We start from the raw sequence: 13354 nt of genomic DNA, 5'->3' as shown, positions 1-13354 counted from the left end.
CTCCCTCCCTCCCTCCCTCCCTCCCTCCCTGTCCCACCCCTCCTTCATGTCCTCTGAAGACAAAGGGGTTCCTGGAACAGCCCCCCAAACAGTTAAGGAGCCTAGGGCTGCAGTTTCTCCCGACTTGCATTGGAAACTCTTAGTTTACAACTAAACAATCTGGACAGGTTATAAAGGTGAAAAGGGAAGAAACTGAATGCCAAAATGGGCTTTTGGAGGTCACACAAAATCCTGAGAGACCAAACAACTTTGGAATGTGCTGTTTTCCAACAAAATTTGAATGTCACTAACATTTAAAAGTCAGCAATTTCAGGATTAAAAAAAAAAATTCCAACTCATGTTCCAGTTAAAGTAACCAGCAGAGGTGGGGATCCTAGGCCTGCAGGCACTTTTGTCTGGAACTAAGGACTCTTATCCCCGTGGGCAGGGCACGAGCACGGGGCGCCACCAGTGCAATTCAGTTCTGTTTGATCCGGTAGCCCTGCCCTGCTCTCCTTACCCTGCAGACACATCGTCAACTGCACGAGCTGGCAACTTCTAATCTACTCCCCACCCTCCTAACTTGACACCCTCACACCCAGCTCCTTTGCCATAGGCGGAAGTCGTCTCTAAATCTGTCCCCAAAGAGTTGGGGACAGAGCAGATAGTAGGTCCCTCTGCTGGAAGATGCAGGAGACCCAATACAGAGATAAAGGCAGGTACAGCCCACAGGCCTGCGACAGAGGAAGGTGCCTGCCTGATTCCCCCTACAGTGCCCTCTCTTCCCTGCACAGGTCAGAGCCCAATCCCATGAACAAGTTCTTGCAGCCTCAAGGATTTTCTCTATCATTTCTGGTCTGCTCTGGTGAGAAAGCAGACACTGCTCTACCTCTGTACACACTGGGGTGCACACACACATACACACACACCCCGCTCAGACTGTGTGGGAGTCATCAACACAAACGAGACCATCCTCTCAAGGACTCTACAGTCAGGACTCTCAGGACACAACAGTCCTGTGAAAGACCATGACCAGTGGCTGTGAGTGACCACAGCGTTCAGGACAAGTACGAAGCTCGATCATTACAAGATCTGTGTATCCAACACAGGGCGGAGCATTTTATATTATGTTTTCTTTTATTCCTCTCTCCCATGAGTGTGTGGGCATACATGTGTGCAAAGTGTGGAGGGCGCTCACACGCATGTGGAGACCGGAGGATGCCATCAGGAATCTTCCTCTATGGTTCGCCACCTTATCCCTCCAACCCAGAGCTCACTCAAGTGGCTAGTCTGGCCAGCCTGCCTGCTCCAGATCCCCCGACTGTATCTCTGAAGTGCTGGAGTCACAGACAGGCCTCCAAGAAAGACCACCTAGCATTTCTGTATGCTCTAGGACTAGAACCCTGATCCTCACACCTGAGCAGCAGCCACTGCTCCAGCAACACATTTTCTTATTTTTACTACAACCCTACAAAGAGGGAAGAATTTAAATGCCAAAAATTCCCTCCCAGGATGAGTGGTTCGATTTGTTAGAAGAAACTAGTGGAAAAGGCCTCTCCCAGGACCTGCCTGGAGGCTTGGAGTGGAGAGGGGTGGGCGTCTACTTACTGTCGGCTCTTCGCCTCCTCTCCACTGCCTGCCGTCTGCTTCTCCACAGCGCTGTTGAAGTTAGAGATGTTCTCAGCTGAATAGAGGCCGGTAGGGTTGTTGTACTGGTTTGTGATGATCCTGGGGGCAGTGCCGGTAGCAGGTGAGGCAGTAAATGGCATGGCACTTCGGTTGTGGGCACTTCCTATGTGCAGGACCTCCTGAAGGCAGGGAGCAGAGGAGAAATCAAGGAGGTGTCCACACTGTACCCCTATCGTGTGGTACAGGCCAAAGGCCAGGGAGAATTTGCAGCTAAACTATAGCAGCCCTGGTTCACAGCTAACTTCAGCTGGGGACGGAGGGGTTCAGACAAACGCAACGAGACAGTGAGCCATGACCTGAGCGTCCACACTGCACATCCCACACACGCTCAGTCAGCCCTGTCTCTAGTACTTCCCGAGGCCTGGCAGATCTGATGATCTCTGGGTACCTCTGGGAGGATAACACTTCATGCCTTAGGCTACCAGAACCCAAGTCAGGGCCGAGGAAGCATCCTTTCAGGACACATTCCAGAGGCATTAGGAAGAGGAGGAGAGCTGGCTTAGGTCATCCCAGAGCTCTCAAAGCCAAAAGGTGTGGATAAATTCCCCAGGTTGGAGCATCAAGGAAAGTAGGTAATAGGAACACGGGAGAAGCAGCTGCTGACTACACAGTCTTAGTCCTTACAAGGAAGGCAGAGGGGCTGGGGGCCTATTGTTCCCTGTGGATGAAACACAAGGTGGAAGGTTCTAGAAGCCAGGTTAAGGCAGAACCTGTGGAGGGAGAACTTTTGAGTTTCTATGTCCACATTCTAACTACAACCTCTTAAGGCATCTGTACAAACACACCAAAGCCCTTGGCAGGGGAGGGGGGGGGGGTCAAGACAGGGCTTCTCTGTGTAGCCCTGACTGTTCTAGAATTTGTTCTGTAGACTAGGCTGGCCTCGAACTCAGAAATTCGCCTGCCTCTGCCCCCCAAATGCTCGGTTTAAAGACATGCGCCATCACCACCCTGCTGTGCTTTTTAAACTAACATTCCTTTAAAAACTAATCACAGGTTACCTGACGAATCAGTTAGCAAGGTTCTCCCTGCTCCGATGCTCAAGATCAATTCTGGCTTCCAGTGCCACAAGCATTGTGTAGCCTACTGAACTCAACGTGTTTTTCTTAGTTCCCAAGGAAATTCTGATAACCCCCGATTTCTTCTTTAAAAACCCAAATAACTGGAAAGAATCCCAGGCCCTCTATTGCTCTCTTTTCCTCCTTTAAGTAAAAGAAACTCGGTGTTTAATTGGAAAACATTATGAATGAAAACTAACTGCCTAATTCATTATAAAGCTAATTTAAAATAAAAGGCGGCATAGACATATTTTTATGATAAAAATTTCTTTTTCGTTATTCCAGTAAATTTTCTCTTCAAGATTTAGATGATTTAGTAAGGTTTAGTTGACTTTGTCTGTGTCTGCACATATAACCAAAAGAGGCTAGTATGTTTTTGGTTTTTTATTTTGTTTCAAGACAGGGTCTTTCTACACAGCCCTGGCCTGTCCTGGAGCTCACTGTATAGACCAGGTTGACTTCAAAACTCACAGAGATCCACCTGTTTCTGCCACCAAGCCTAGCTACAAATAATCACAAAAGAAGATGGTAAAGAAAAAAGAAATGGCCATCATCAAGGAACGGTTAAGTAGTCTTATGTACGCCAACTCAAAGGAATTCTGAAATCACTGGCTGTGAAGGCAGCAGCTGGCTTACAGAAGAGGCCAGTGTTCTCACCCCATCGTAGGGCAGCGTGGGCGACATGGCAGCATCCAGCAAGCATTCTTCTGTCTCCACGGCGATTCTGGGAGCAGCACAGGATGCTTATTCTTTAGCCTTGGCTCAAAGTTTCCCTGACACTTAGTGCTTGGCTGTGGGCAAGTTATGCCTCTCGGAGCCCATTTCTCTAAGCTTCCTCGGAAGGACACGTGCGTGACTTGCCAAAAAGCACAGTGCCGGTTCTGGCTAGGGTTGGCCTTTTCTCCCGTAAAAACAAAAATAGTCCTGGTGAGAAGTTCATAGAGAGTCGTGTCGCAAATTCATATTTATTTATTCATTGCCCGCATTTACAGATCAGAGGACAACTTAGGAGAGTCAGTTCTCACCTTCCATTTTATGGTTCCCAGGTGTCAAACTCGGGTCCTCAGGCAGCCTGGCAGCAGGCCAGGCGCTATCTCCCCAACCTCCCCGCCCCACCCCCGCCCTGTTTTCTTTGGTGGGAATGGTGGAGTTTTTTTCTTTGGGGTGGCTTTTTCTTTTTTAATTCTTGAGTCTGGCTTTCTAAAGCATCTTTCAGGAATGCATCTGGTTTGTACATAAAAGAAACATCTCTACCCCCATGTGGATTCTAGTCTTTCCAGAAGGCAGGCGGATTTAGGGCTTGCCTTTTGGAACGGATGATGTCATTGTTTGGGCTTTGTATTTATCAGTCTCCAAGGAAACTCAATAATGAGGAAATACAAACGAGGTATGTAACTATGTTGACCTCAGATAAGCTGGGGTGTTGGTTAGCTTTATGTGAGCTAGCAGATCTTTACAATATCCATGAACTCTGTTCTCACTATTTGTCCTCTAGCTAAGAAGGCTTAGAAATGCAAGATCTGGGAAAATGGGAGGTGGGAAGATATCTGTACAAATAAAGAGAAAAATACACTCAAGCTAGCCTTCATAGTAGCTTGAATGATTATTTTTTAGTCTGAAAATGATCTTCAACATATCAGCATTAAAGAAAAAGTATAAACAAGGTATGAAAAGTGAGCATTTTGGACCAAGTTAAACCAAAATATCCCTCTTGTTATGAAACATATGAAAACTTAACACATCAAAAGTTAATAAGTCACTAGACTACCAGAGAAACTGAAATTAACGCTGGCATGATTTAAGTTTGTGTATACAACTGCCAGTTTGCAAAATAACATTTTATGAAGTTCCTTATAGGGCTTATACAGAATAATAAGCTTGCATCAGTTTCGACACGGCAGATGCAAAATGATCCTCAAGAGTTTGATTGCTATTGCATAACAGAGAAAAACTATAACTACATTTCTGAAATTTTAATGGAATAACTTTTAAGAAATAAAGACTTGCCAGGTGGTGGTGATGCACGCCTTTAATCCCAGCACTAAGGAGGCCGAGCTGTGAGTTGGAGGCCAGTCTGGTCTACAGAGTAAGTTCCAGGACAGGCTCCAAAGCTACAGAGAAACTCTGTCTTGAAAAACCAAGAAGAAGAAGAAGAAGAAGAAGAAGAAGAAGAAGAAGAAGAAGAAGAAGAAGAAGAAGAAGAGGAAGAAGAGGAAGAAGAGGAAGAAGAGGAAGAAGAGGAAGAAGAGGAAGAAGAGGAAGAAGAGGAAGAAGAGGAAGAAGAAGAAGAAAAAGAAGGAAAGACCACCAAGGTATAGAATTCAATTTCATCCAATTTCTATACTGTACATAAGATAGTTGAATATGTTAATTTTTTATTACTATATAAAAACTTGTGTCTCAAACTTAGAAAAGAAAAATTCTATTTCAAAACTTTAATTCTTAAATATTTAATAATAACATGCCTGTTTTGAAAATTAAAAAGTATATATCAATTGGTAGGGTTTTGTTTGTTTTTGCATGTGGGGTGGATGCACATGCGCATGCAGGCACAGGCACACGCACGCCTGCAAGTGTATGCGGTGGCTAGAGATTGATGTGTGATGTCTCCATATTTCAGACACAGTGAACCAGAAATGTGGCCGTCTGGTGAAACTGGTGGACCAGCTCGCAGGGATGGAGCTGCAGTTGGACACAGTCGTGCTCAGCTTTGATACACAAGTGCTGGGAATTCAAACTCCAGTCCTTGGGCTTGTGCGAAAGCACTTAACCCAAAAACTGCTTCACTTATCAATAATCCATTCATTTATCCAAGAGAGACTATACTTTGTTATGAGCAACATGGGAAATTTTATGAAGATGTTCTAAATATTTCTCTATTTATTTCAAAACATACCCACACAGTGTAGATATTGTAGAAGACACAACTAAGAGAAAAATCAAAACACCTAGAAGCAGTTATCTGCTGAGAGATTTACTTAAAAATATGGGGTCTCAGGATAATCTACTGTTCCAGAAAATTCAACATGACCAACAAACAAAGCAGTGACTCCTTACTACATTTTTTTTCAATATATGCAACAATCTATTTTAACTAATTTTAATGTCTTTCTTCAAGCTTCACTGTAACAAGAGAATAATAACGGATTTCCACCTCCCGACTAACAGGGAAAGAAAGGTTACTACTAGTAAAGGCTAGTGTTTCTTTTTCACTCTGCTCCAGGCCTAAACATCCTCGAACAGATTTCCACCTCAGGACTAACAGGGAAAGAAAGGTTACTAGTAAACTCTAGTGTTTCTTTTTCACTCTGCTCTAGGCCTAAACATCCTCGCCATTGGATGAGTCTTTTGTATCTAAAATCTTTAAGAGCAGAGTTAGCACTCAGATACCCTAGCATCCTACCAACCCCGCGTGCAGAATGACTCTGCCCCCTTCTCTCATTGCCTGTCTTCCCGCTCCTAGCTTCCAGCCCAGCCCAGGCCAGGCCAGGCCCCTGCCCTGGGGTTTTCCAGTCCTTTCCTCCCGCAGTTCCCTTACGGGAAGAACTGAACTTGAGCCAGATCCCAGCAAAGACAGTGGAAGGCTCTCCCTGCCACTTGATCCCCAGACCTCCAGTGCAGGAAAAACAAGAGACTAGCCGAACAATGCCCAGGCAGGAAAGCAGCTGGCAGAGGAGGAGCAAAGATAAGCACTTACTTGGGGTTCCGACGCTAAATTCATCTTGTATGGATGCCGTTTCCCCTCCTCGCTCACTAGAGGAGACCAAATTTTCTGTTCGGACCTGCGAGAAATGAACAAAGCTGTTGTTCCCTTCTATTTGGTTTTATTTCCTTCTGCTTTGTGACACTGGTGACCAAGCTCAGCATCTCACACATGTCAAGCAAGGGCTCCAGCACTGAGCACCCTCCCCAGCCCGAAGCTGCTTGCTGTTTCGTTCGTGTTAAAGAAAGAATCCATTTCGACCTCTGTGTCTACAGGTTCTGCTTAGATTCAGTCAAATGTAGAGAGACAGCTCTGCAGCATGTATAGATTTTCCCCTTGCCGTTATTCTCTAAATAATACGGTACAGCAATCATGTGTGTAGCACTTACTTTGTATTAGATATCATAGGCAACCCAGAGATGACTTACAGAATGCAGGAAGACACACATAGAGTATGCACAATATTAAACTGCTTTGTACAGAAGAGACAGGAGTACTCACGAATTTCGATATCTGCAACAATTCTGGGCACTGACCCGCCCCCCCCCCATAGATACCAAGAAACAACTTTACATGCTAAAAACAAATTAATAAAACTTCCCCCTTTTCCTTGACTTTTCCCCTCTGAACTTGGACCCTGCCATCAGACCTAGCCTCTGTTTGTCAGTTAGATGACAGTCATTTTGGACGGCTCCTACGTACAGTCTCAAGGGATTTCCAAAGCTGCCTTCTGATCTAGTCTCAGCCTCCCTGGGTACAGTCTGGGGAACTGACACAGCCACCAGACCCCTCTGAGTCGCTCGATCTGCCTCATGCTGCCACCTCCACTCAGGGTGGGACAGACTTCTACTGTATCTTGGCTCAGTGTTCTGAGCCTGGACCATATCATAATTATGAATCGAGGACCTCTTTCTTCCTGCCAATCACACAACGGTCTTAGTCCAGTTTCTTCATCAGTACTGGGGCTTTTTCTCTCTTCACGGCGAAGAATATTTAAACCTTCTGCGTATGCATCACAGTAACCAGTGACAGACAATTATCAGACACACCTGCACAATTTGTTGGCAAGTGAACGAGAGAGAAAAAAAAAATGAACCTACTAATAGACGCATGAATGACCTGAACATGAATTTGAAGGAGACGGACATGGGCTGAGATAGAACAAGAGACAAGAACAAAGCGTCAATGTGCTTTTTTTGAAAGAGTCAGAGTGAAACGGTTCACCTCCCACCAAGGAAGTAGAGCTCTGAAAGGAGGAATATGGTCTGGCGTTTCTCATGGACTCTTGATCTGTCTACCAGCCGCACAGCACCAGTAGGAGGGGGAAAGGTCACAAAATGTACCTCACAGATGAGAACCTTAGGCAGAACTATACAAGCTAAGGTTAGTAAGCCATTAAATAAAACGGGTTCACACAGCAACAACCTGAACCTGATCCAACAGGAACTAGGAAGCCACTAAAAGCTGAACCAATCACTCCTGACATCTTGGCTTCGTACAGCCACTTCCAAGACCAAGAGAAAGAAGAATGGGAATTCTACCCTAATTACAGCTTCCAAGGTGCTTTCCTCACCTGCCTGCTCAATGCCTGTGCTCCTTTCTTGCGGTGCACCTGAAGTCACACTGGGAACTCTGTCTAACAGGCTCAGGTCCTGTGATCTCACGACACAGCACCCACTATTCAAGGTCCGACAGCATCCTACACTGAAACTCAGCGGTCCCCAGGAAGACATTTCAGTTCATTCTACCTTAACGGTGTTTTAGCTCATTTTACCGCCTCAGGATTTTCGTTAGTTGTAATAGATCAAGTGGAAATGTGGTAACTTAAGAGAAAGAGACCTAGCTGATGAGACATCCCGTGAAAAATGATTAAACGAGCAACCTCAAAGTCCAAAGCCTTCCGGAGGGCTTTCATCACGAATAGTACAGAGCTGCTGCGGAAAGCGTCAGGGCTTCTGAGATGGGGGGAGATGCATGCTGTCCACAAACAGCTTCCAGTCTATCAAGCATGAACTGGCACTTCCGCAGCCTCACCTGGATACGGTGAGGGTCATGTTGTCTGTGCAGCCCTTGATTTTGTTCTGAGCTTCCAAGTGTGTCATATTGCTGGTGTCTTCCCCATCGATGGCCGTGATCAAATCGCCAATACATAAGTTAGCTATGGCAGCCTTGCTTCCGGGAGTGACCTGTCAACAGAGGGGGAGCACATTAGTTACTATTCATCTTCAGGAAAGCCGATGAGCAAATACCGGCAGGTTAAGTAGTCACTAGTAAAGATCAAAGCATGGAAAGAGGAAGGCTTGGCACGGTGGCACACACCTATAATCCCAGCTCCGGGGAACTTGAAGCAGGAGAAAATCTGAGGCTAGCCTTAAGCTATGTAGTGAGTTTGAAGAAGACAGTCTGGGATACATAACAAGACCCTGCAAGGATGAAAGAAAGAAAAGGAAAGAGCAGGGACAGAAGCGCTCAAGAAAATGTGCTAAGATCATAATTTAACCAGCAGCAATCTTTCACGTTTGTACAGTCTGTTACCATTTACCAAGTCCTTTCCTGTATGTGACCTCATTGTCCCATTACAAGAACAACCTTGTGAGAAAGAACAAACACCAGAATCTCTACGACCTAGGATCACCCAACTAGTACATTACTAGCCATAGAGTCAGCCCACTGCAGACTCAGACGGTGATACTTAGTATTCTAACCTCAAAGTAAGTCACCAACACAGCTTTTTGGTTTTTTGTTTGTTTGTTTTGTGTTTTTTTATTGATTCTTTGTGGATTTCACATCACGCATCCCAATCCCACTCATCTCCCTGTCCCCTCGCATCTGCCCTCTGCCTTTGCAATCTCCTCAAAACAAAACAAAATAAATTTAAAAGAAAAACCAGAAACCAAACAAACAAACAGAAGACGAGCAGGAAAAAAGAATACTCTCACTGTGAAGCTGTAGTGTGGCCCACTGAGTCACACAGTTTACCCTTCAGTCCATACAACTATACTTGTAGGTGTTCATTGCTACAAGTCATTGGTGGGTTTGAGGCCTCTGGCTTCTGCTACACCCTTGATAATGGGCTCTCCCTGGGTCTCCTCTTCACTATCCTGTTTGTCCTGTGTCAGAGAACTTCCGCAGTTTTGGATCTGTAGGTTCACCCCTTCACAAGCCCTAGCAGTTCACGGATGAGGTGCATATCAGAGTGGAGTAACTCATAGCCCTGGCTCTGAGCCTGCGTGGTAGCTGAGCTGGCCAGTCTGCCAGCTTTCTCTCATCCTCATGACCCAGGCAAGCTCTCCTGCTCTGCCCCCCCGCTAGCTCACCCCAGGCAGCCTGCAGCAAAGAGTGGGACCAGTTCTCTTGCTCTCCGGTCCTCAGGTCTGACTCGCCCACACTCACACCACCAGAGCCAGCTCGACTGTTCTGCCCAGGCGAGGTGCGGGGCCCACTCTCCTGATTGCTGTTGGGGCGTGCGAGGGAAGGGGGTCAGCTATCCTGATCTCACCGGTGTCCCTGCCAACAAGGTCAGCTCTAGGGTGCGGCCCAGACAGGGCGCAGGGCCCGCTCTCCTGCACAACACAGTTTTTAAGCTCACGCATTTAGAAAACACTGTGTACAGTAACTTCTATTTCTGTACAGTCTTAGCATATGTCATGAACTATGAGCACAGACAAAAGTGGAATTTCTCAAAGTCACACATTTCAGCAGCATGTTAGCTTCTTTACAATTAGCTTGAGCTACTTTTACAATAAAAAAAAAGCAAGCAATAAAGATAATTTTTAAATATGCTAGCGTGGGTTGGCACCAGGAAATCAGCTATGGTTAGGGTCCCTCCCCACAGGTGGCTGGTTTTCTACAAGTTGATGCTTCCAAGCCAATAGTTTCAAATGTGTAGACCTCAGAGGCCTGGGGAGGCCAGTTCGTCACTGTCACGGGTCCTTAAGTCCATCTGCCCACTGCGGATTCCCTGTGGACAGAGTAAATGTGCCCCACACAGACCTGCTTTGCGAGTGGACACAGATGCTGGCGTGACGAATGGCACCCACTCTCAAACAGCGCTGGCCTCAGACGGACTGCTGTTGGGTATTTTTCTCAGGCAGGATAAACCAAAACACTACTATCATCACACCAGGGCCAGTCCATGACTGTATGATATTAACAGGCCATTCTGGATGGGAACCCAGGGGCACCGTGGTACAGCTCCAGGCCCCTTCCTCTTGGATACGCCATAGCTCCTGGGAGCTAGTAGATGTTGGAAACCACAGATGGTCTCCAGAAGCTGGTTCTTCAAAGTGTCAAATCAGGATACAAGACTACGGCCTAAGCCTCAGTTTTCCACAGCCATGTTCCCAAATAGCCCTCACCAAACAGAAAACACAGCCCTCATAGGGCTGCTGGTGTGGGGTCCTGCCATGGGCCACCCGTCGCTGGTAACCCTGACCCCACAAAATGAGGGGTTGAGTTAGCCCTTTGAGGTCCCTTCTGGCTTGAGGATGTTCTGGCTTCACCAGGAAAAAAAAAAAAAAAAAAAAAAAAAAACCTTGGAATGTGAAGACGTGGAACCAGTTCAGAGATCCTGACCTCTAACCTTCCTCTCCCACTCTCCCATCATGTGTTTACAGAGATCTCTCTCACCAAACAAGAGCTGTACTCCAGGCAACCAGGGAGTGAGATGCCTGACGCCGGCCTTCCTCCCTATCAGCAGGAGGAAACTCACTCTGCGTGACTCAGCGCGGCTGGCCTGGTGTTCTACCATCTACAGTCCACTGTTTCTAAAAGGCAATGCAGAGTTTTGCTTTTTTGTTTTTGCTTGTTTGGTGTTGTGGGAGAATGTCTGATGTATCCCAGGCTGGCCTCAAACTCTCTCTGTAGCCGCTGGCTCACTTTTTAACCTAAGAATGCCTTTATTTAGGATTGGTAATGCTCTAACCCGGCAAATTCTATCTCCAAGCACACTAGCTGGAAAACCAGGAGAATAATGCCAGTCAAAGCCACTTATTTATAATAACATAACAGCATAAAAGAGCTGAGCAGTTCCCTTAGGATACCCCAAACCCTCTAGCAAGGCCCTCCCCTAAAGCTCCCCGACTAAGCTCTAGTTTCCTCCTCCCTAGGTACTCTTAACTCTTAACTCTGCCTGACTGACTTTTCTCATTTTTAAGTCTCTACTTAAATCACCCTTCTGAGTGTTCCCTGAGCACCAATCTTATGGCACCTATCACGTGACAGTAGGAGTTCAAAATAAATAATCAATGGATGATTCGAATTAAAATACCCACTGTGGTTCAAGATGCTATCAAGAGCTGGGGAGATTATCCAAGGGTTAAGAGGTCTTTTGGTGTAAACATGAGAGAGAACTTGAACTCAGGTCCCCCAAACCCATGTAAAAGCTGGGTGCGTCAGCCCCCCATAACCCAGTGCTCAGATAGTGGGAGAGAGAGGAGGATTGCTGAGGCTTTCAGGAAGCTAGCTAACAGAACTGGTGAGCTCCAGGTTCAGTAAGAGACCTTGTCTCTCAGGGCTCAGGGAACTACGTGGAAGAGGAGGTGGAAGAGCGTGGAACCAAAGGGCATGGACGCTACCAAGGAAGGAAACAGTGTCTTCCAGACACAACATAGCTGATATCAGGCCTGCACAGGTTCAAACCAGACAGTCCAACTGTTCCTAACCAGAAACTATCTCCAATTAACTAACAACTGTTCACAAAGAAAAGTCAGCGTCTCCAAGGGAGTCACTGGGTATACAAATCACACTTAAAGGCCAACCCCATGTCTAACAGCAGATGCCAACTCAAAATGAACTCAAAGGTATTTTTGGACTTATGTTTTGTTTTGTTTCTTGTTGGCTTTTTTGTTTGTTTGTTTTTGTCTCATATTGCTTTGTTTGGGCATTTATTTCTTAACCTTACTGGCCTCTTGCTTGTATATTATGGTTTTCAGTTTTGAGTTTTTATGGTGTGTGTGTGTGTGTGTGTGTGTGTGTGTGTGTTGTGTGTGTGTGTGTGTGTGCATTTCTCCTGCTCTTGGCTTCTTTTCTGTTTGTTTGTTTTCTTTTATTGTCTTTGTTTGTCTTTTTATTTGTCTGTTTTCTTGAGAGAGAAAGATGTAGAATGGTAAGGGTGGGGAGTTGAAGAGTCTGGGAGGAGAGGAGAGAGGGGAAACAGTGATCAGAATATATTGTACAAAAAATAACTTTATTTTAAATTTAAAAAGAGAGAGAGTTTGTCTGAAGAGGATGAGGTGGAGAGGGATGGGCAAGGCACTGACTACTGCTGTACCCACATGGCCACACACTACTTTACTATTTGAAAGGAATATTTCAAAATAATCAACAGGGTTTTTTTTAAATCAAGTAACCATTTCCCTTAAAATGAGTATCCTGAACTGAAAATAAAAGGTTTTTTTTTTTTTAATGCTTTATGTTCAGTTGCTAAGAAGTCTGGAATTTCCAGCATTTGGTTCAAACTCTTTAGTAGGAGTGGCGTTTCTGCAGAGAACATCCCAACAGGCCCCAGACAAGCTAAAACCAGTCCTAGGAGCCCCACACGTGAGTAATTTGGACCTAGCCTGCCTATCCTTCAATCTGATTTCCTTTTCTTTGCCAAAGGAAAGTTTTGAAAATTACAAGAAAAGATGAACAGCTCTGACTCTGATGGAACATTGTTCTTTTATGTTCTTTTATGAGCCATCTCTCTCTTTTTTTTTTTTTTTTTAAGGGTTGGGGCTGGGGATAGATACAGCGCAAAAGGTTGGCTGCTCACCTGGCGAGTATAAAACCCTAGGACTGATTCCCACCACCACATAAACTGGACGAAGTATCACTTGGGAGGAGGAGGCAAGAAGATCAGAAATTCAAAGTTATCGTTGGCTACACGGTGGGTTTGAAGCCAACTTAGGCTACATGAGACCATGTCTCAAAAAAAGAAAAAAAAAAA

General features: G+C 45.6%; 1 protein-coding gene across 1 annotated transcript in view; it reads right to left on the bottom strand.

Annotated features, from left to right (window-relative positions):
• The window catches only part of Pdlim1 (PDZ and LIM domain 1), a 40612-nt gene that overhangs the window by 15520 nt on the left and 11738 nt on the right, over positions 1 to 13354 (bottom strand). The window contains exons 2-4 of the mRNA XM_050147202.1: positions 8461 to 8612; positions 6421 to 6505; positions 1588 to 1787 (exon numbers count right to left, since the gene is read on the bottom strand). Coding sequence (XP_050003159.1) covers positions 1588 to 1787; positions 6421 to 6505; positions 8461 to 8612 — 437 coding nt within the window. The remainder of the gene's footprint in view (positions 1 to 1587; positions 1788 to 6420; positions 6506 to 8460; positions 8613 to 13354) is intronic.

Source organism: Alexandromys fortis, unplaced genomic scaffold (assembly GCF_014885135.2).
Source record: "Alexandromys fortis isolate MF-2015 unplaced genomic scaffold, M_Fortis_MF-2015_v1.1 scaffold_16, whole genome shotgun sequence".
Classification (NCBI taxonomy): Eukaryota; Metazoa; Chordata; class Mammalia; order Rodentia; family Cricetidae; genus Alexandromys; species Alexandromys fortis.
The sequence above is the reverse complement of the archived record's forward strand: the minus strand, read 5'-3'. Positions and strand labels throughout refer to the sequence as shown.